The 22,959-nt window shown below is 39.0% G+C and overlaps 1 protein-coding gene across 1 annotated transcript in view; it reads left to right on the top strand.

Moving 5' to 3' along the window:
• Positions 1 to 22,959, top strand: part of CUBN (cubilin) — a 139,914-nt gene that overhangs the window by 113,183 nt on the left and 3,772 nt on the right. Inside the window, exons 57-63 of the mRNA XM_042888520.1 lie at positions 1,346 to 1,495; positions 8,127 to 8,327; positions 9,942 to 10,071; positions 10,981 to 11,198; positions 20,537 to 20,742; positions 21,647 to 21,809; positions 22,296 to 22,504. Coding sequence (XP_042744454.1) covers positions 1,346 to 1,495; positions 8,127 to 8,327; positions 9,942 to 10,071; positions 10,981 to 11,198; positions 20,537 to 20,742; positions 21,647 to 21,809; positions 22,296 to 22,504 — 1,277 coding nt within the window. The remainder of the gene's footprint in view (positions 1 to 1,345; positions 1,496 to 8,126; positions 8,328 to 9,941; positions 10,072 to 10,980; positions 11,199 to 20,536; positions 20,743 to 21,646; positions 21,810 to 22,295; positions 22,505 to 22,959) is intronic.

The raw sequence follows: 22,959 nt of genomic DNA, 5'->3' as shown, positions 1-22,959 counted from the left end.
AGTGGCATTTAAGCCAGATGGCTGATTTAAACATTCATTTTGGGTTAGTTAATGTGTGTATCAAGGCATATCTCTATCCAGTGATGTGTAGAAGCTTCTACCCAGCTTTTGTTCACAAGAACTCCCTTACTATATGCAATGGGAGCACTGTATGCTCCAGTTTGGGGACTCACCAATGGCCATTCTCATAAGCTGCTCTCAGAAGAGATGATTTCTCAAGATCTGCAATGGCTTTTGCTTTGCTTTGTTATATTTGCAGTTTACATGGTCACTGTTCTTAGGTGGGCCTCTCATTTTTTTCCCCAGAGAATGTGTTTCATGGGGGCTAATCTCGCTGGAAGTGTAGAAGTTGGTACTCAATCACCATCAGCTGTTTGCAGCTTTTCTGTAGGATGCTGCCAAAGGGAACCATTTTCCTTTCACTGGATTCAGATTAGAACAGTGAGAAATTAAGTGTTGGAAGGAAGACACTATTGAAGCATAAATAATTCTGAAATGAAATGGCTTTTGTTTTGCAATGTCTGAGCTAATCTTGTCAGTATCAACTAATAGGGAAGTGTAGCCTCTTAAAGGAGAAAATCGCAGATTTCACAGGCCTTTTTCTAGTCTTATACCAGCGATTTGCTGCGTTGTTCTTTTTTTTAAGCCTGTAGCTACGAGCTTAATATAAATAGTGATAATAATAATAAAACATAATAAAATAAAGCCAGAGGCTTAAAATAGAGAGGAGCCCCTAGCAGCATTTCAAAACCATTTTGATCAGAGTGAGCTCCATGAAAATGAACAGTTCTGTGTGCTTGAGAAGTTCTGAGCAGCAAACCTGTGTTGTCTGCATGTACTGCAAAACCACCCAGAGCTGGCCCTACTACAGGCTGGATCCCCCTGGCTGTCAGACATGAAGCATGGATGCAACCACTTGGGCTAACACAGGCAGTTTCAGAAGAGGCTTCATTGGTGATGTGCCCCAGTAACCATCCCAGCCCCCAGCCAATTCAGCCACACTTGTTTGTACAAAGGGATTTTGAAATGTGTGAGTTCTGTGTCCATAAGAACAGTAGTGTTGTGTTATGGTCACTAGACTGAAGGGCAGCAGCCTGGTCTTATCCACAAGCTGCCAAGAAACTATGGGAGACTGTAGGCAGGAAGGCTCTGTTTCCCCAGAACAATTATGTGTGCTTGTGTAAGACCTACTTTTCCCATCATAGTCTATACGATTCCCTGGCTTTTTTATCAGCCTCTTAAGGAGACATGAGGTCCTTCTATACATTATTAGTTTTGCTTCTGAAAAACTGAAATGATATTATTACCCAGATTTTAACCATGCTGTATTTATTTCTGTTTGCAGGATGTGGAATAAATTTTACCAGTCCTGCAGGTCGTATTGTCTCTCCTAACTACCCTAGTCAGTATGACAACAACTTGAACTGCAGTTATATCATAGATCGGGGGCCGCAGTCACTGGTAATCCTAGAGTTTGAGACTTTCCACTTGGAAGGTAATTGGTTCTTTGTTTTGTATATGTGAACCAGGAAGCATAACTTCTTATTTGAAAATGTTCAAGTCCTTTGTCATGGAAAATCGCTGGTGGTTTAATTTCCATTCTGAAAACTATTTACAGGCAAACATTTACACAGAGAGGTTGCGTGGGTTCAGTTTTTTGTCAGTGAAGGCATCCAGAAGAGTGAAGATAGAGCTCACATGTATATTTTACAACACTGAAGCAGGGAATTTGCCAGATGGTTAGAGTACAAGAGAGATTGTGGCCAATTTGTGTATTTGTTCCTGCCTTTTTTTTTACCATTCATTTTATGATCTTTTTGATCTTTGGCCAGCTGTTTTGCTTTCCAGTGTTTCTGTCTCCCTAACTGATAACATTTATATAAATATACCTGAGTATAATACGAGGGTGTAAGAAATCTAAAAGTGAAATTAGGTGAAAGACAGCAGTAACTGAAATGCTATAAAAGTTGTTACTCTATACTTGACCATGAACAGAAGTCCCTCTTGAGATTTTTCAAGTCTGATACCATTAGTCAAGAAATAATAGGTATAATACCTGGCCTTACTGGTATGAATGGTCAAACTTTCCCAACTTTGACAGGAACAGGTTTTCATGGGTGGAAATGTTATGAAAATGTGGAGTATGTCCAAATTATTCGAATGGCATCACATATTTTGAGGCAATCTTAATCTGATTCCCTTGAAGTCAACTTGACAGAGAAAATTTTGCGTAATTTGTTACTGAACTGACATGCATACTTTTTCTTCAAACCAAATCCCTAAGTTAAGAAATAGATTCATTTAATTTTATTTTTAAGTTTTCAAACTGGCTTGGACCTAAAAAATATTAAAGATACTCTATTTCTTGCTGGGCAATTTGACCTTTTATTGTTGTAAGCTTCCTTAGGCCACATGAAATAGAAGTTTTAAGTCACGTGAAAGGAAAGAACTTTGGTTGTCAGCTAAAGGACAGCTGGTTATAACAGGGGAAGTATGGCACTTTCCATTGTAGTTATATGTTACTTATTAATCTTCTTCAGAATCTTTTAAGCAAAGAGAAGAAAAAAAAAGCATAGGAAGGAGAAATTGCATGAGTTTAAATGGAAAAGAATATTGAAGATGCCATCTTGCAAACTATCATGCAGAAGTGAATATGTACACAGCAGTCCCACTGAATCTGCTTAGCATGTGCCTCAGGGTTTTCAGCATGAACTCCCTCAGTTCTTTCACAAAGGCAGGACAATGTCTGGCAGCTTTTGTTAAAACCATTTCCAGTTATTCTGTGTGTATGGAATCATTGCACCTGCTGAGATTTTTGCTGAGTGTGGCCTTTAAAATTTTCACTATACTAGTATAGATGTTCTGGAGTGGAGTTTTAAAGTTTAGTTGCATTTCCAGTTGTTTTAATTTACTGCCTACTTGACCTTTGATAAGAAATCCAATATCCAATTGTTTTTATTTTATTTTATTTTATTTGTTATGGTTGTTTAATAATGGAATTATTTTATCCATCTAAAATAATGCCTGTAAGGCATTCATAGCTCATTGACTTAACTGGTTGAGATATTGTTTCAGACAATTAGAAGGCAGGAGGTAATTGGCCATAGTGCAGTGACAGATTGAATGACTTCATGGTTTAGTCACAGATTTCTGCTGTAGAGTGGTTATATTTTCAGTTACAATGAGGGTCCTGTTCTCATTTAAAAGAATAACTCTAAATGAGGCCACTAACCTGCAGCAGTGATACTGTGACAGTATCTGGGACCTAATGAACGTGATGTGCATGTGTTTGAATATATATTAAATACTAAATATTACAAGTAATAACTTGGAATGAAAGAGAACTGGAGAAAACTGCATTTGCTGATTTTTGTGTTCAAAATGCCTACTAAATTGCCTACTTTTTGGTAGGCAGGAAATATAATTTTTTCTGACCTTGATATTTTGAAAATAGACATCGAGTTTAGATTTATCATTTAGATTTATCTTCTACAGCGAAGTGCAAAAAATCATGCTTTAAACTCAAGGACAAATATGTTGTACGGGTGAACTGAATTCCCTTCTGAATGACTCTCTTAACCCACTGACTATTCCAGGCAGCTGTAGAGAGTAGCTCATACAAGACATGTAAGATTTTTTCATCAAAACGTAAGCAAGATTAACCCTGTGAAATGAGTTTGACTCTAATTTCCTTGCAGCCTGAAAATGTCTTTTTGTACAGTCATAAAACCTCTCTTTCGATTTGCTACTCTGTGAAGCTGAACAGGTGGCTCTTTGCTTTTAAACTTCCTACATTTTTGTGTTTGGTTGTTTTACAAAACAAAGACAAAAACAAAACCAAATTGGAGGGAATTTGTTTTCTCAGTATCATTTCTGTAACAGCAATAATAATAATAATAATAATCTGTCCTTGAATAATCTTGAATCTGTCCTTACACCTTCGATCAAAACTCTACTCAAACCTCATGTATTAGAGTTAGGCATAAAATCTTATCTATATTTACTTGTATCTAGGAAATAATCACATTCTTCATCATCTTTATTCAGATGATCTTCCCTACAAATTCAGCTTTATTACAGGTAGTGTATTATTAAATGGCTGTGGTTCTCTTCTGTTAAAACATCCAGTATGAGTTCCAGATGTTGGAAAATTAGAAGAAATGGGCGTGGGCCTCCTGCTTTTAAAATTCGGTCATATTTATACTCTGTCCTCACAGTACGACTGCTTTCTGTTGTTACCATGTCAACATGAAAAATGCTTTAATAACCTATTATTCCCCCCTTCTTTTTTTAACGTGCAGCTGTAATCTTGCTGTCTGAGACAGGGTCACAGCTTCATTGCAGTCTTCTCTGTCTGCTTTTGCGGTTGTTAGTGGGTATTTCAGAAAATAGACATTTTGCAATAGATTATTTTGAAAGAGGATATATATGAAAGACTTGTAATTGCTTGCTTTTCAAATAGTACCTTGTGCTAAGTATCGGGTTAACATATTGCACTGGAATATATACCTGTGTAATCTTTCTCCTGCATCATTAAATAGTATTTGTGTTACTACAGATCCCACATGCTACAGTTGTTAGTCAAGACCTCATTATTTTAAGTTTTGTGAATATTAAACAAAAGGGGTATATCTTGTCTTAATATGAAATGAAGCAGAATTTATGACTGTAATCAGAAAGATGGGAAAAACACATTGTTATTAGTGATAAAAAAAAAAAGGGGCCTACATGCAGTCAAGGTTTGTGGGCTAGTATTCCATCAAATAAATTATTTTATGCAGTATACTGACACTGGTCTGAGGTTTTTACTGATAAATTCCTGCTGAATAGAGAGAACACAAAGCTATATTTCAAAATGTAAGGACAGCTGAATTACTTATCATGTGACCTTTGGAAACCAGCATCTGTCAGTGCTGTGAAGTACCAAGAGATGATAAATAGAGGAGAGGTTGACATCAAAAGGCCTCGAAGGCAAATGAGAGCAGAAATTTAAAGAAACACATTCACATCATACCAAGTAATTGATCTTTACAGCAGTATTTGGAAGAAATCTTGTCAAAGCTATCAAACAAATGTACAGTGATTGTGATTGAAAATTACTATTTCTTGGTGAGAGTTAGAGGTATGCAGAAGGATAGGAACAAGCGTGTCTAAAAGATAATAGCTAGGCAAGTAACTTAAATTTATTTATTTAAAGAACTAGACAAGAACCGAGAGATCCAAATATTGACGTAGACCTAATTAGGGCAGGTAAAATAATGAGGCTATCCAGAAAGAAGATGTGAGGGAAGACTAGAGGGGAAGAAAGCTCTCCTATTAAATGATTTTCAGAGACAAAAATAAGATTTTAGTCTGAGCGGAAAGAGGCCTGGCAGAGGGAAGTAGAGATATGTAGTCATCAGGATAGAAACAGTAGTTGCATCTGCCATTGGAAATGTAATTATAAAAGCTAATGTGGAGATGAAGAGAGGACAGTGGGAGAGGAGATGTCTGACTGAATTCTCACAGATGTATTAGAAGAGAGGAATACAGTAATGCTAGAAGGATGAGCAAAGGCTCTTAACAGGCAAGCTTTTATGAAGAAGAGCAGAGCTGGCTATGTGAAAAGTGTATGTCATCTCACAGAGGATGTGGGTCTGACATCTGGCTAAGAAAAGATCTCTGGAGACACATGAAAAAAGTTCCATTGTAGTGCAAGGGACAGAAGTTTCTCTAGAAAAGATCTAAGATAGAATGAGAGTAAAAGAACCCCAGAGAAGAATTGCTGATGATGTGCTGAATATGGTTAGAGGCTGGAAGTGTGACACAAAGAGATAGGACAGAGGTTGAGCATTATTTGCAGAATAAAGCATTGCAGCATGGTGAGAAATTAAGAAAAAAATGTGAGTAAGCAAATAGAGAAAACAAGATAGAGATCAAACAATCATCGACACTGCCAGGAGTAATAAATCATCAGTGATGTTGGCCTAAACAAGGACGATTCAAGTCCAGAAATCAAACCTCTTGGCCTGTGCCCTGTGTGGTATTACCATCTTAGTCTTTCCAGTTCAGAAACTCAAAGCAACCTGTGATGGACATTGTAGACCTTTGCTTTGCTGAAAAAACGTTTATCCTTCATTGCTTTCTCCAAAGACTTTTCAGAAAGAGGTCTGAGTTGCTTTCTCAAAGCTTTCCAATTCTCAGATTGCAGTTGTCTCAATTTCATTTTTTCCATTTCTTTGTATTTTAAAATTATGGTGTTTTTTTTTAATTATATCACATTATCAAACCTTTTAATAATAGAATGGGATACAAAGAATGTTTTTACTTTGTATTTAATGATGTAATTAGTTGTGTGATGCAGCTAGTTGTTTCCATCTTAGTAGCTCTTATCAGATTTGAACTAGTGCCATATTTCACTTCTGGCATTAATTATGAAGCATATTAGAATACATCATTGTCATTTGAGAGCAGAAGAGATTTTAAAACTAAATCTCCAGAGAGGATCTAAAATATATCACACTGCGCTCTCTGTCATTTGTGTGAATCAGAATGATCCCTGATCCCTCCATTCCTGTTTGTCATCCTATTCAATACAAGCCATCCTGATTTCCACAACAGGAAGTAGTGTGTTTTGGCTGAACAACCTGCAGGAATCCTCTGCAACAGTAGGCCCAGCATCTCCTGTTAAATTTAGATAACTTCTGATTAATCCTTTGCAATTAAAGTAACTGTCCCACTGCTGCTAATAGATCACAAAATATCACAACTTCAGTAAGCATGTGACACAACAGCTTCTATTATACTCATAGACAATGAAGAAAAAAAGTAATAAAACACCCCATTGTTGCATAAACATATTAACTGATGGAGTTTTATTTTCAGTAGATGCTCTGTGCTTCTCACAAACAGCATTAATCCAGGTCCTTGCATAACTCATGGCTCCTTGTTTGCTCCCATGATACCCAGCTTCTCCAGATCTCACCATACATCCCATAATCTCTGGGTGCCACCACCTCCTCCCCATGCCCATGGCTTCCAACACAGCAGAGAGGTGGTGATGTGACCCTGAGCTCCCAAGGTATGAGTGGCTGGTGCTTGGCAGGTCCCTCCCCGAACTCACAGCCCTTACACAGCTTGGTTGTCTTTGGGGGTGTTCCGGTGGGACTCTTCCTCAGCTACCGAGCTCCATGAAACTTACATTACTAACATGTTTGAGTTGAATATGAGTGCAAGTGGTGAGGTGGATAGAAAGTCAGGAAGACGGGGCAAGGAGTTGGACAGGACGGCTCATTCCCCCAGAAAGCTAACTGCAAATGAGAAAATGAAAAAGTAGGGGGAAAGATTCCAGGATACTACCTTCCCCACTTCCATTTTTCTTAGTGCTTCTGAATAGACAGCTTTTCACTCCCCTTAATAACTGTACTTGACCTGATCCCTGATTGCTCCTGAAAGTCTTAATTTCTTTTCCTGATGATTGGTCATCTTGAAATCTCCACTGACTGCCACAGTTACAGCATTCAACTGCCAAACTTCCAGATTAAATTTTCTTATTTTTCGGTCTTGTAAAGCAAACTGAAGAATCTGAGTTTGGGTACCCCAAAGTCTGGGGGAATTCAAGAGAGAAAGAAGTCAGAACCGAAATATGTTAGTATATGGATTATTATTATTATTATTATTATTATTTCATTTTCCCAAATTCTCAATCATATAAAATTCCCTGCATTGAGTAATTCTACATTGGGGAAGATAAAGTGCCAGGTAGTAGGTTGCCTGTACAAAAGGTACATTGTTTTCATCAGCAGAGGGAGTCTCTAGTTTCATCAGGTCCTCTCATATCCTCCTAGATGGTGTTCACTCAGTTACAAACTGCCAAGAACTAAAAGGGTTTGAAGCACTGTCCAGATGATGTGATGTGCTGGATAAGATCAATTTGATGTTTTATATACATATGAGGTCCCTTTGCCTTTTTGTCCTTCAGTTTTTCTGCACCTTAAAAATTGACATTCACTTTCTCAGCAAGCAAATGAGATCTTGGAATGGAAAGTAATAAAAATGTAATTCTTATCCTGTACGAGGTCTGTGTACTTGCAGCTCAATAAATCTCAAGGAAAATATGCTAATACTTCTGTGTTGTATCCATGTAGCTCCAGCGCTCTTGAGCAGAATCTGTCTTTATGATGGAGTAAGCATCTTCAGGGGCACCAGGGTTACCCCGCACCCTGTCATCACGTTCTGTGGAAGTGAGGTCCCTGAGCCTATCAGTGTCTTTGGGCCTATGCTGCTCAACTTCTACACAGATTCACACGTTGTAGGCTTTGGGTTCCAGGCAAGGTATAGAACAATTGGTAAGTGCCTTATCTTTGGAAATACCTTAAGTGGATGTAAGTTATTCATGTGGTCCAGGACATATGGGGCTGTTTGTCGTGGACTGATGTTTTATCTCACCGTCTTCCTTTCAAGACACTACATAAGGCTAAAAACTGAAACACTTTGCTGGAAAAAAGTAATGTAGGTTGTTGGTCTTATTGTTTCTGTTTTTTAAGATTATGTTTAAGAAGAAACATCACCAGATATTCAATTGAGGCTACTTAAAAAATTCTGTTACATGCAGGAGGGTGGTTTTTACTAGAACTACCTTATACAGTGCAGGAGCCAGAAAAGGATTGTTAAATGGAGCCAGCTGTATGCCCCAGTTGATGATCTTCTTGCAGTGCCACTTATCAATGTAAATAAAAGTCAGGATCTAGATATATTTTTCTTATGTAAGAAAAATTTTCACCAAACCTTTTTGTCTTTCACATGTGATCTCCTCCTTTTTTTATTAAAGAGGAAATGTGTACTTGAAAAAGAATTTTTCAACTAGTTTAATATTTAGATCTGTAGGAAAATAAATATCACAAGAGATTAAATTTATTTTCAAAATCAATTGTAATATTTTGTAGGTTTAATTTCTAGAGACGCTAGTTTGATTTTTGAAGGTTATTTCATTTTCTGACTGCATAGAAACGGATGAGCTCTTAGCTTTGGTATTTCCCCTAATATATTTCTCATGTTTAAAGCCTCACCAAGAAGCATTAAGTTAAATATGCTGTATAAAATGAATGGCCTGATGCAGCTAAGAAGGAGAGAATGGCACTGAAAGACGACAATGTGCAGTTATTCATGAAAAAGACCTTCATAACACACTCAAGTTAATTGCTGCTATCTGACTTGTGACTTCTGACATTTGAGAAATATGACTGCAGCCTTATAAGCATGTTGCTGTATACAAAGCAGATTCTAGTAATTAACATTCCTCTTCCCTCTAGTAGTATTGTTTGCTGGGGAAAAAAAAAAGGGAAAAGGCTTCCCCCCTCTAGTGTAGAATAATGCTGATTCTTTATCCTCCTGGCTTCCGTCCTTTATCTGCCAGTGCACCAGGATGCCAGGCGACTGCAGCTGAGGAGTTGAAGCTCTGCACCCAGCAGTCCTGTAGGGGGGGCTGCCTTTGTGAAGGTGATAGCCTGGGCAAAGGCAAGTCCTTTGGAACATGAAAAACTGCATGTGTGTGTGTGGCTTTGGGCTATTTATCAACAGGATGCAGGGAAGCTTTTTTTTTTTTTTTTTTTTTTTTTTTCCCCTCCGAGTTAAGATTATAAAATAAAGGCTGAAGCTAACAATGGAGATTAGAATTGGTTTTATAACAGTTTTTGTTCCCTCAAACACTGAAGCTGGGAACAAACATTAGCCCACATCCTGGTCTCATTAGCATCTGTGGTGTGAGCCCCTGAGCAGCCAAGCAGTGCCCTCTACTCCCAGCTGCAGTTCCATATGTTCTAAGCACAGCCATCCCTCTCCACTGTGAGCCCCAGCACAAGCCAGGCAGGGACAGTCCCCAGGGTCAGTGACATGTGGGACTATGAGATTTGGGATCCAGCTGGGATTCAGACACTGATCGCTCCTTTCTGTTTCCCCTACAGCTTGTGGTGGCACTTTCAGTGGCTCTGTTGGTGTTATCAGCAGTCCGGCCCATTCAGTTCTGGATTATCACAACGATATGAACTGTTCATACTACATCACGGTTGGAAGTGGAAAAGTAGTGGTCCTCAAGTACGTAATCACAGTTCAGCTTGTCATTAAGGTGACGGGGTGGTGTCTGATTTCAATTAAAGACAGTAGTGATTGACAATTTTCCCTGTCTTTCCATTTCTAAAGGAAATGAGATATATCTACTGAAATCACCTTTTATCGGAATCCCTCCCATCTTTCTCTGTAACTGATACACAGAACATCACCATAATTGTAGCTTCTCTCTTTGGCTAACAAGAGGACAAAAATATTGTAAAAATACAGCTCACTTAGTTAAGTTCTGTCAGCCTTTGGGAGTTACAAACCTGCTGTGAATTGATGTAAGAAAAATTCAATTTTATTAGAAGGCCAATGCCCCCCTTTTAGCCTAAGTAAAGACATCCAGCCCAAAAGAGTATTACTCCTGAGTGGGTGCTGTCCTGCCTAGAATGGACATGGGGTTGCTACAAATTGTTGACATTAAAAAATAATGTAGGTACATTCTTCTGTCAGGTATATGCTGACTGTGCATTAGGAGGTAATTTCCCAGCTAAGTAGTAGACCCAGGTGGCCTGCACTCAGCCTTCATTTCACAGGCCTCTCACGTACTCAAGAAAATTGCAGGGTAAGCAATTTGCAGAAGTGTGAGAGGGCATGTTTACACAGGGGAGCTCTGGTTCTTCATAGAGAGCTGAAGTGTGCTTGTATTGCAAGGGACATAGTGGGTGAGGGTCACTATTTATTTGGAGGTGTTTTGCCATGCAGTTAATAGTTCTGCTTGTTTTTTTGGTTTTTTTTTTGGAACAAAAATACCTTTGGTGTCTGTTTATGTCTGGCTTTGGTTGTTGCTATTACTTATGCTTTTCCTCAAGCCCTAAAAAGCCCTTAAAATCCTAAGAACAGGATTAGAAATGAAAATGTCATATCTAATGCTCCAAGTGTATTTTATAGATTCAACACCTTCCAGCTTGAAATATCTCCCTCCTGCTACAAAGATTACGTGGCTGTATATGATGGCTCAGATACTCATGCTCCTCTCCTTGGGAAATTCTGTGGATCAGAACTGCCTCCAAATATTAAAAGCTCCGGTAACCAATTGTTCCTGGTATTTAGTACGGACTTCTCTGGATCAGACAGAGGATGGAAAGCATCGTTCAGGGAGACTTTAGGTAAGGATATTATCAGACTCAGTCCTCAACAATCTGCTGGTAAGTGACTTCCTTTGGTGAAGAGCTGTTTTCGGTCTTACTCACTAAACACTGAATGGTACTGGAAGCAGAAAAATGTTTTTGAGCTTGTCAAAATTGAATTAACTAAGCAAGACTAAGATTATAGCAACCTGCATTCCATCCCTGTTTCTTAACTGATTCATTTTATTCTTTGTTAACCTTTTCCTGCCTCTTTGAAGGCACAAGCATTTCTTGAGTGAGTGAAGGTTTAGCAACACCCAAAGACTGCAAATCTGGTAATGCCTGACCACTCTCATTTTTCAGTGTTGAAAGGTTGATGGTGCCCTAAACTTATTCATTTCCTTGCACAGTTCACCTCATACACTTCTAACAACTAAACTGTTAAGATCGGTTAAAATTAGGGTTTCCCCCATACACAGCTGTGTTTATCTCAGCTGACTTGGAGGATCAATAGCTGACCCCCCACATGAATGGGATCATAATGAGAAGGTACTGGATATTGAATGTTTTGGTGGACATGAGCCAAAGGCTAGATGCCTACCTGTGCAACCAATTACAGGGTACCTGCTCTAGCAGGGAGGTTGACCCAGAGGTCCCCTGCCATTAATTCCCTTAAAAATGCTTAAGCTCAGTGGTCTATTTTTAAGGTCACGTTTTAAAAGGATTTTTTTTTACCTTCTTAAAACATCTGAATTGTTTAAGGATGATAAGCAACAAATGATTATTACAAGTAAATTGATGTCATTTCATCACTTCTAGTTTCTTGTGTAATTAACTCAATGTGTTTGTGATTAGAAAGAAGTAATTGTCTGGTTTAGAAAGCTGGCACTTGGACAGTTCATAATGAAAGGCTTTGTGGTAGGACAAACATAGTCTTCTGCTGAGTCATTGAATCCCCTCCCAGCCCCTAGCCAGCGACTTTCTCACTTCATAGAGTCTGAGAAAGTATTTACAGATAAGAAAAATAACTGGATCTACAGTCTTTGCCAAAAAAAATATTCCCACAGAACCGCATGGTCATTACCATAATTAACTCTTCTTTTTCATGAATCGCAGTAGTTGCTTCAGTAATCTTTAAGACCAGTCTTACAGACTTTTATTTTCAGTGACATAATGTTGTTTCATGTGTTGTTGTCTTTAAACTATCAGGCATCCATTGTCATTGTCAGAAATCTTCCAAAGCCTGGGCTTGTGCTTCCAGAGTGAAATCATCAGGAACTCCCCAGGCTCTTGCTCTTCCTGTTGGCATATAGTCAATTTCTATAGCCTCTGAATTTAGATTTATTTGTATAACTTTTCAGAAATCCTACTTAAGCACACAACAGAACACAAGTTGGGCTTTCCCAGTCAACATCGTGTCTGATTATTTCCTTAAGCAAGGAGAAGTCTTTTATGAATAAATTTTGACACCTACTAGTCTGTTTTTCAGAGGGACATTTTTGCAGGCTCCCAAGTAAAGGGAGGTTGCCAGACTTACTCAGGAGCAATGGATTTGCAAGCTGGAAAAAATGGCCATGTAGAGATGTGGGTTGTGTGACGAAGTGCCTGTAGTGGTGAGATGCTTAATGGTAGGTCTTCTTTCTCCTCTGTGGGAAACAGGCCACACCAACTAAACCACACAGCCTTTAGGAAAGATTCTGACAGTCCCATGCCAGTGTGGGATGGCCAAAAAATAGAAAAGTATGTTATAATAGGAAAATGAGTCACAGTCCTACAAACTTTTGCTGTTTGATTTGTCTGGGATATAGATCCAGGAAAATTTGTGACACATCTTTGTACTATGAAATCTGAGATTCTGCTTCAAATAAAAGCAAATAAAACCAAAATAATGAGCACAATATTCTGTAGTTACTCTAGGGAAGCACAACAGGATAACATAATTATTGAACTCTGCTTAGTGTTGTGAGTGATCCTGATTATGCATTGGAAAGAAGCAAGCAGAAACAGTAAACCCATTTGTAGCAAAACAAACTATTTCCTTTCCTCACAAGCTCTTCCAGTTTCTTCCCTGGTGAGGCTTCTGTCAAGGGTACAGCCAAAATCCAGGGCTAAGCACTGTTCATCTCTTGCAAATTTTATTACTAAGGAGACATTCTTATAGCCATTAGAGGGGGAGAAATACAGCAGATGAAATAGGAAACTCAAAGAAGTCTAGCAAGATCTATAGTAACCAGGCGTTCAAGGAGTTAAACATGAAAATTGCTTTCACCATGCTACTCCATATGCTCTGCAGCATATTGCTGAATGCACATTTCACAACCAGCATGCCAGATGTGCTCTCAAGCTGAGCTGGTGAGCTGGGGCTGACTGGAGCATCTCAGCCTGCTCCGAGTGTTATAACTGTGGAAAGAAACACTCATCTTACTGACCTTTTTGCTGCCTTTGTTTGCAGTCTGTAAAATGAGAATTATACTTCCTTTCCACTGTGTGTGCGTGCTCCTCCAGGCAATCAATAAAAGGATAAGAAAAGATAAATCAATACCAGCTTAAGGCATTTGGTTACTTGAGATGTCTCTGTGAAGTAAGAAGAGCTAAGATCTCTTCCCTAAAAGTGAGGTCTGCATGTTCTGAGTCTGTGACTTGACCAAAGATCTCCTGATTATCTCTATAGCTCTAAGGGGAGACCTGATGTTCTCAGCTGACCCTTGCTGGCAGGGACAGAGTCCGCACGCACCTCAGCCATGCCTGCTGTGAGTTTGTGCTTTGGTGATAAATAGAGCTTCTGCCTATTCCCATCCAGCGGTGGGGTGACCCTCTCACCTCTCATAGTATATATGCTCTAAGGCATATGATATCAAGGCAAAGAAGAATTCTAAGACTTTGTGTGGGTCTTTGTCTTGTTTTTAATTTAAAGAATCAGCAACCCCTTTCAGGAATTGTATTGGTGGCCTTATTAACAGCACACCATTTCATCTTGGCAGCCCTCTGTACTTTTGTGCATAGCCCCGTTTTCTCAGTATCAAAAAATATAGCATGTTCTAAACCATCAAAGAGGGGTGTAAAAAGTTTCTGAAAGGCAGGTCTGCTCACTAAGGTTGTTTGAGGAAGCCACAAGAATTTGCAGGAAGCAATGTTACACATGGTTAGATATGTGAGTTAGGCCAGAAAGCTCTTCCTGAGCTTTCATCAAACAGGCAGAAGGAAAGCAGAGCTGGCAGTGGTGGGGAAGGTGGTGTGGAGAGGCTTAGGAAGATTGCCTTCCTTTTCTCTGCAGCCCTAGATCCTGTTTAGCTAAAAGCTGTAGTCAGATCCCTCCTCTCCCCTTTTCTATGCTATCTCTTTTAAGTGAGCAGGAGGAATTCACATTTAAATTTTGTTAAAAAGCAATATGTTGTACTTCATTAATGCCAATGCCACAACTTGATTGCATTACCTTGGAGCTTACCAGATAATGGCCACAACTCCACTGCACTATACCCTGCTCAGACAGAATAAAGCAGCAATCTGCTGTCAGAGTTTGTGATTTAAACACAAGTCAAGGAAAAACAGATTGGTATAGACAGGCAAGAAGAATAAGGTGGCAACAATGAGAAAACTCGTGAGGTATGCTCTAGGGCAAAAGAAATGCCTTCAAACCCCTTGGCAACCATCAGGCTGCTAGAATGCAAGAGAAGTCCTTAAATACCCCATCATCTGCGAGGGAGACTGGCAGCCTGCTCATAGTCTCATTGTCCTCCTTTGGCTCTGTATTTCCCTCAAGGATCCCTAAGTCCTTTTTATTCAAATGAGCATTTCAGACTATTAATTATTTTACATAGGAAAACAGAAGCACAAGCCAGTAGAGTGTAGAAGAAAAATGTTCTTAAAAAGGAATCTTCTCATTTCATGTATTAGAAAAATGTTAGAAATTAGAATTAGAAAAATTAATACATAACTCATAAGTTATCTAGCATGTGTATTGTAGAAGATTAACTATATGCTTTTCTTTCTGACCAAGTGTTCTGTACCTTACTTGATAAATTACTCAGAGGTGTCTGCCTTCCTTTATGCTATTAGCTGTGTATTAAATTACTTGTTTCCTGTTTGGAACACAATACACTAAGTGTCTGACACTGATAGGTTTACTCTTATGCTTTCCCCTAATGAAATTAAAATGTGCTTTTTAAAAAAATAGACCCAGTAGTTTTTTCCACAGTACTTTTATGCTATTTTATCAACAACAAATTTTGCTTAGTATAGGTCTGCATCCGTTTCTGTCTTGCAACCCAAAACCTTGGCTTACTCTGTATTCCGTTTCTGGGTGCAGATTTCCATGAGTGCTCAGCATGCACAGTTCTCACTGATTTCATTTGAATTGTTAAGGATTGCTGGGAAAAAAAAAAAAAAAAAAAGAACATTTTTGAATGGGCAGCAAAAAAATGTAAAATGTTGGTCATCCTGCTGCACAGGGAAGGGGTATGTGCTGTTTTGTGGTTTATTTCTAAATTCTTGAACCAGCAGTGGTAATTTTTTATACTGATTTATGTCCCTGGGACTGGTTTCCAGAAATCTATCTGGAGGTACCAAATGTGGCCTCAGAGCCCTGTGCTGCAGAGGCCAGCTGAGAAGCTGTGTGCAACGCACAGGTCTTCTAGGAAGGCTTTCTTTGGGCGTTTGATTCACACTGTTCAACCAGTTATATTACACATATATTACATGTTTCAGGTTCATGACGCTGTCATGACTTAACTATGATTAGCTTATTCTATTAAAATAGTGACTCAGTCGTGGCTAATATCTTCTTTTGATCCTGTTATAGTCTGTGAAAATATCAACATCCATAACAAACTCAGAATATCTGACAATCACAATCCCTGGACCGTTTCTAAATGTATTTTGTGGCTCAAATCTCTGTTAAAAATATGCATCAGTATGTACCAGGTTGAAATTTCTCTCAATTTAGAAAGTATTTGCAGTCTCTTCAACCATTCTGCAAAAAAATACATCTGTTGAACTTAGGGACAGTCTACATATGCCTCTCAGAAATGTCAGCTATTTCATGCCTGTAACATTTCTTCTCCCAAAGCAAAGTAAGGAGAAGCAGTTCACAGACTCAAACTGGACTGACAAGAAGAAAGGTGGACATTTAAATAGGAAATTTCTGAGTGATCTGAAAAATGAGGTGAAAATTTATTTTGGATGCAGTGAGCAAATGTAACTGCGTAGTAACTAAAGGTTAAAAGATGATGGGATTCAGATAAAGGCGCTCAGGTGTAAGTCAATGATTTCTTCAGCTGAAAATGTGTACTCCCATGCATACAAAGAAAGAACAAGGAGACGTTTCTGGTTCATACTGCAAAAGAGATCTGCTAATGCCTGGGCAGCTGCGATGCCAACAAGTACATTAATGCAATATTAGCAAATGTAAAACTGAGGCCAGACAGCCTGTCTGCATCTGGTCTCCAGGCAAACATTGAGGAAATGGTTGGGGTGGTACTACATTACTGTGTTGCAGAACTGGGATGGGCTTGCACAGAGCATGGCTGGGCTCATATTTGGGGTGAGCTAAGAAGTCTAAAACCTTGAGAGTATCAATGTAATCTGAGTGCATTTGTGAAATCTTGTTGAAGCAAGAGCTGGGGGCTTTGCAATCTTAAATATATGTCCCCACTGCCATGCCATCAAATCAGTGAAAAACCTTTCTCTTCGAAGGTGATGCTGAGGTCTGGAAGGAGTGAAAGCCTTGTGGTGAGGCTGGCCTTGCCAACAGGCCTGCTGCCTGCACAAAGTCATGGGGCCTGTACAGTGGCTGCCAAACACACCAACTGACCTCAAAATCCCAGCTTGTGAAGGTTTACCAACCCATAGTACCAGCTAAGATGAAGAATGGCAGTACAACTCCTCCTCCAGTCTTACGTAGTTCTTAGTGTTTGAAGGCAGAATCCTACTGAGCTATGAACTGATTACTACAGCCGTAGTCCAGCCACTCCTCTGCACTGAAAATAAAACCTGTTAGGAATGAAACATCAGACTTGAGTTATCCTTGCTTATTCTGATTTTTCAGAGTTCTCATCCTTTTAGTTGAAATAAATGTGATTCAGAAATCTAGGAAAGGTTCTCATTACTATTCCAGCAGAAGTAGGAGGGCTATTTGAATTTTGCTGTCTTTTTATGCACGTTTGTGGAATTCATTTAGTAAGAACAGTGTTAGCTTTTTATGAAATGTCTTTGGTTTAGCTGTTTCCAGTAGAGGTAAAACTGTTCAGCAGTTTGCATCCGTACCTGTACAAATGAACCTCACCCCTGGCTATGTTTCAAAGGTATGCAGCTTCAAAGACTCATCTTCATCTTGACTCTGTGTCTAGGGGATGTAACTCTTCGAGCAACGTGTGCTTGCTCTCTGCTGTAATTATTTTTATTTGCCATAGGGAATCTTCAGTCCCTTCTTTCTTGAATGGTTCCTCAGCCTTTTAGTTTCATTAACGCTTCCCACCAAAAGCAATTAATGATGACAGTATGTGTCCTAGTTCTGATAATTTGTGTTCTCTGGCGAGTTGTGTATGAGGAGGACAGGATTGCAATGTGATTTATGATGACCCTAGATTTTTAAATAATAAACCAGAAACTGAAATGAAACAGTTGTTCATCTGGCACCTCAAGAATTGTTCTGCAAGGTACATTTCTCAGTATTTTTTATCATATTTAGCTTTTAATGACAAAGAGGCTGTTCTAAACAATTAACATACTTCTGTCCTGGCTTTTGCCTAAATTTAACTGTGTTTTGTTCTGGCCATGTTAGCCAACAGTGAAAACCATTCCGTCAATGATCACGAGGATGCTGGATGGCAATTAGTTGGCCTTCTGTGTGGGACTGGTAATGATTTTTAAGACACTGAGATGCAACCTCACTAAAATGAGGTGCAATTGAATTTCTCTTGTAAGAATTAGTTCTCCTTTTGCTTGCAAGTGTTCCCCAGATATGCACACATTCACTGTTCTGTAACTTCTAGTGGTTGCAATCTGATGTATAGTTGATTAGTAGTGAAAAATACCAAGACAGATTCTCAGCAAGAGCTGCCCTTTATTTGGTTGATTGCAGGGCTACGTGCTATCTGGTCAGCTTTCGCTGCAGACATTATTCATAATGTACCATTCTGTGACTCACTCCTGGCTGAGGAGGATTGTGAAAGCCAATGATGAAACCTCATTTTTATTAACCATATACTTTACTTTTAGTTATTTATCTTCCCTGTGTTGCTGTTATTGGCTATACCAAATAGAATTCATTTTCTTACAATGAGCTTTTGACTTGTTTCTCTGTCTTGGCTTGTTTCTCTATCAGGTCCTTTTTATGTGCTGTATACATATATGGTTTATCTCCGTGTTTATTTTTTTGAGATATCTTTATAGTTGCACAGCTAGCCATAAAGGGCATCACTGAAAAGGTCCAGGTGTTTGGTACCCCAAAAAGGGACAATCCAGCAGCACTGACAGCTTTCCTGTTGCACTGCTCTGTGGCAGTTCTCTGATTCCTGTTGCAGTGTTCTGGCTGGCACGTTTGCAACTCCAACCATGAAAAGGGTGAAGGGCGGCTTCGTAAGACAATCTGACCCGTATGCCACTAAAGGTTCAATATTGCAGGGCTGGAGGGACAGAGTACGACCTATGGCAAATGATTGTATGCTTAATGGTATGCTTAGTACATTATTCTGAGCAGGAAGCGGCTCCAACAAGGCTGCTTTGGGAGGACCAAATAAATCATGTAGAAGGGTGAATCCAGAGAAAAATACAATGAAACTGCATTCTTAGGGCCAAGGCAACCTCCTGTCTGACATTTTACTCCTTCCTAAGGATATCTATGAGAACGTGAACGTGATTTATTGGTCATGATTCTCCCACTGTTGCTCTCAGATGCTCTCTACAGCACTATGGGAATAAACAATAACACTTTTCCAAGTTTCCAACTGCACTGCTGGAGCAGCCCACAAAATTGGACTGCAGTCTATTAATTCCTGATTTTTTCACTTTGTAATCAGTCTCGTCTGTTCATTTTTAGGTATAGCGAAAGCTTAAATCTCATGTCATCAAGATTTTGGTTTAAGCAATCTTCTTTTTAGGGTGGAGACTTTCCGGCTTTGGTTAGTAGAGCAGGACGACATTTATCCTTAGTCACTCTGGTTTAACTATTGCAGTCTTGCAAGGCAGGGTTGTCTCCAGCCCGTGGTTGCTGATGCAATCCTGATATTTGGATGCTGATTTTACACCAGAGGGATCTTTTGTAATGTTATAGCTTAAGTAGTGTGCAGTTTTGTGTGACTGGAAATATATCAGTGGGTCAGGGTTAAGTCGCTGCAGCCAGGCAGGCAGATTTTACACACACAGATGAAATTCTCCAGCGACGTTCATATTGCCTATCCACAGCTGTAGCCTCTTTTGATAACGTAATTCTTCCAAAAGGGATCACTGCAGGAGACATCAAACTGCTTGCAGTTAACCTTCACCCCGTGCAGTTTGCAAACGCTCTTTCTCTGACTCACAAGTAAGATTACAAACCATACTTTGTTTGAATTCCTGTGCTAAATAAGTGGCCAGGAAACCCCACAGAGACCGGGGAAGGAAGCATACAGTAAACAAACTGATCAGTTACTAACCCAGCTCTGCCTCTGGAAATCAAACTGCCGAAGAAAAAAGGTGTTTAAAAAAATCCCTTTGGATAGTCTGTATTTTTGCTTGTGTGTAATTAGACACAATAAGAGGGTTCTGGTCTTCTGTTAACGGGTTTTGTCCAGAAGTCATTTCTTTCAGTGTGAGTGAAATCATTGTAAGGTTCAGCTGTTGGCAGTGAGGAGCTCGGGTTAGGGACTTAGCTCTGAATGCAGTATCGAAATGAAAAGGGCCTGCTTTTCTGGAGGGTTCTAAGCTCCCACAAAGTGAAACACTCCCAGAAATAACTCACTTTTAGATAGATTCCTGAATATGATTCTGGGCCCCAGAGTGAGACTGCAAAATTCGATCCCACATCATTGAAGATGTATTATAAAAACAAGTAACTTAGTTTTTCAGCCAGCTATTCAAAGGCAACCAGTCAGTGCCCCCTACTGTCCAAGTGTTCGTACTAGCAGGTAGGAATTACATCAAAAAAGTCTAACCACGGTTCTACTTGATTCTGTCCTCTGTCTTCTGCTAGTCCCTTTTTAAAAATATGTTGCTATATTTTCAAATGGATAATGGTGCCTAATGCTGTTTCTGTTGAAATCCTTTCAATGATTCAATTAGTAATTGTGAGACAGGATAGTAAAATGCTGCAGCACAGAAAAAGCTGTTATCTTGATATGAAATTTCTGAAGATTAGATGAATGCCAGGAGTGGCTTCTAAAAAGCTTCTGCTTCTTCAACAGGACCTCAAGATGGCTGTGGTGGCTACTTGACATATTCAGCTTACAGTTTTGGCTCTCCAGTCTCCAACGTGAGCGGAAGATATGAGAGAAATCTGGACTGTGTGTGGGTCATAACTGCACCTGTAAACAAGCTGATCAACCTCACCTTCACCTCATTCGTGCTAGAAGCTCATGTTGCTCAGACCTGCCAATATGATTATGTCAAAGTAAGATAGCTGCGTGTTTTAACAAAAAACTATCAGAGAGATACAATCCATAATCCTCTCCATATGACTGAAACTTAATTAATAGAAAATTACCTTATGAAGAAATTAAGTTGCTTGATACAATTATAGTTCTTCGATAGGTTAGATAATGACTACAGATGACATCCTGCACTTTTGGAAACCAGTGTTTTAATGTTGTTATGCATGCCAGCTTCTGTACTTACACTACCTGTACTACTGCACTTCCTGAGTATTGAATTCACAGAATAGAAGCAGAACAAAACTCAATCACTTTGGAAATAATTATGAGCACTCACTATGTTCCCAAATTGTTTGAAAAGACTTTAATTTATAAAATTTTGAAGCTGCTTTTCTGGAGATTGGTGTATAAAACATAAGATAGTTGATAAAATGCTGCAAAATAAGATGTACCAAGGGGTGTTAAGAGTGTTGAGCATTAGAAATTTTCAGTTATGTGAGGGGTGAATTCTACATTTTCATAGAATCATAGAATCGCAAGGTTGGAAACAACCTGCAAGATCATCTAGTCCAACCACCCAAATCACCCATTTTGGTGAATAAAATCAACCTTCATCATAGAAAAGTGCTTAGAGATTACATCTAAAAAAGAACACAGTACTCCAAATTAAAATTGAATACATTTTTGATGGATTTGCTAAGACAGGACCAGAATGTTCCATAATGAGATTTTCACTATCCTGCAGAATGAGTTAATATGGCAGTGAATAATTGTAGTCATCAAGAACATCCTGTTAAAGCACAAGAGCACCTAATGTGCTTTCAAGTAAGAGAAATTGCAATGTCAGGAGAGGTCAGAAAACTTCATTTCTATTTCTTTGTTTTTCCTAAACTATTAGTGAGTTGTATGCTTTTCTTATTCTAGCTTTATGATGGAGGCAATGAAAATGCCAACTTGGTTGGTACATTCTGTGGATCTACAGTGCCAGCTCCTTTTCTTTCTACCAGTAATTCCTTGACTGTGAAATTTATCACAGACAATTCTGTGCAAAGAGAGGGTTTCAATGTTACCTACACCACAGTGGATCGTAAGTATATATTACTCGTATATTTATGCATATATATATTGTTGTGACTCTTGTGTGAAAATATGTATTATTTAAATAATAAGTTTATTAAGATTTGTTCCAGGCACAGGGCCCAGGCATTTGCAGAGGTAGTCCCTGGTACAGCAGTACTCAGCATCTAATAAGCAAGCTGAAAGCAGCACTGCTGGTCCCCCTGTGCAACTGTCTTTGGTCTTGGCTGGTTGTGGGGTGGATGCACAAGGAGTGCAAAGCAGGAACACCCTGTCATGAGCTGTTAACACTGATATTACAAATAAACATTTATCTGGTTTTTGTAATGCATTGACACAACATTAGAATGTGTTCTACTTTTTTTTTTTTCCTTCTGAGTGTAATACGTAAGTACAGGAGTATATTGTCCAGAGTAGTTTTGTTTAATAAATAGACGTCATTCCTCAGTTTGAAACATTTTCAGTCTATGATGCATTTATTATTTTTTTTAAACAGGATTATGTGGAGGAACGTATAATGCAACTTCTACCTCCCTAACTGCAATGTCTCCTAACTTCCCCAATGAATATCCACCATTTACTCTCTGTACTTGGGTCATTGATGCCCCTCCACAGCAGCAGGTCAAGGTGGTGATAGAGACCTTCCACCTCCATTCCAGCCAGGATTGTTCTCAGAACTACCTTCAGCTCCAGGACTTACCACTGGTAAGAAATTTACGGTCCATATCATTCCTCATTTGCATTCAGCTCTCCTCACTCTTTTCAAAGAGGACAAAAACTCAGTGTTTGGTAATAGATTAGTTGATGATTCATGCCAAGGATACATCCACAACATTAAGCATTATGTCCCACTTACACTGATTTCATGGAAGCACACTTACACGCACTGAATTTAACCTGGTAAGTATTTTATAATTATTCACAGTTGCACCAACTAGCAGAGCTGCTAGGTTTAACACCCAGAACCTACAGACCAACAACAATCTTTCATAGACTAAATATACTTCCTTCCATCCAAGAATTCACTATTCATGCCAGGAAGAATGTTTGTAGGAAGCACTAGAGGAAAAAGAAAAAAAAAGTGCTTAAGAAACACAACTGTGTATGTTCACTGTATTACATTATTCCAAATCTTTGCCTGTTTTTCACTTAAGTTGTGA

Source organism: Lagopus leucura, unplaced genomic scaffold (genome assembly GCF_019238085.1).
Source record: "Lagopus leucura isolate 7727_CA_CO unplaced genomic scaffold, USGS_WTPT01 Super-Scaffold_100157, whole genome shotgun sequence".
Classification (NCBI taxonomy): Eukaryota; Metazoa; Chordata; class Aves; order Galliformes; family Phasianidae; genus Lagopus; species Lagopus leucura.
This window is presented reverse-complemented; position numbering and strand designations above follow the sequence as displayed.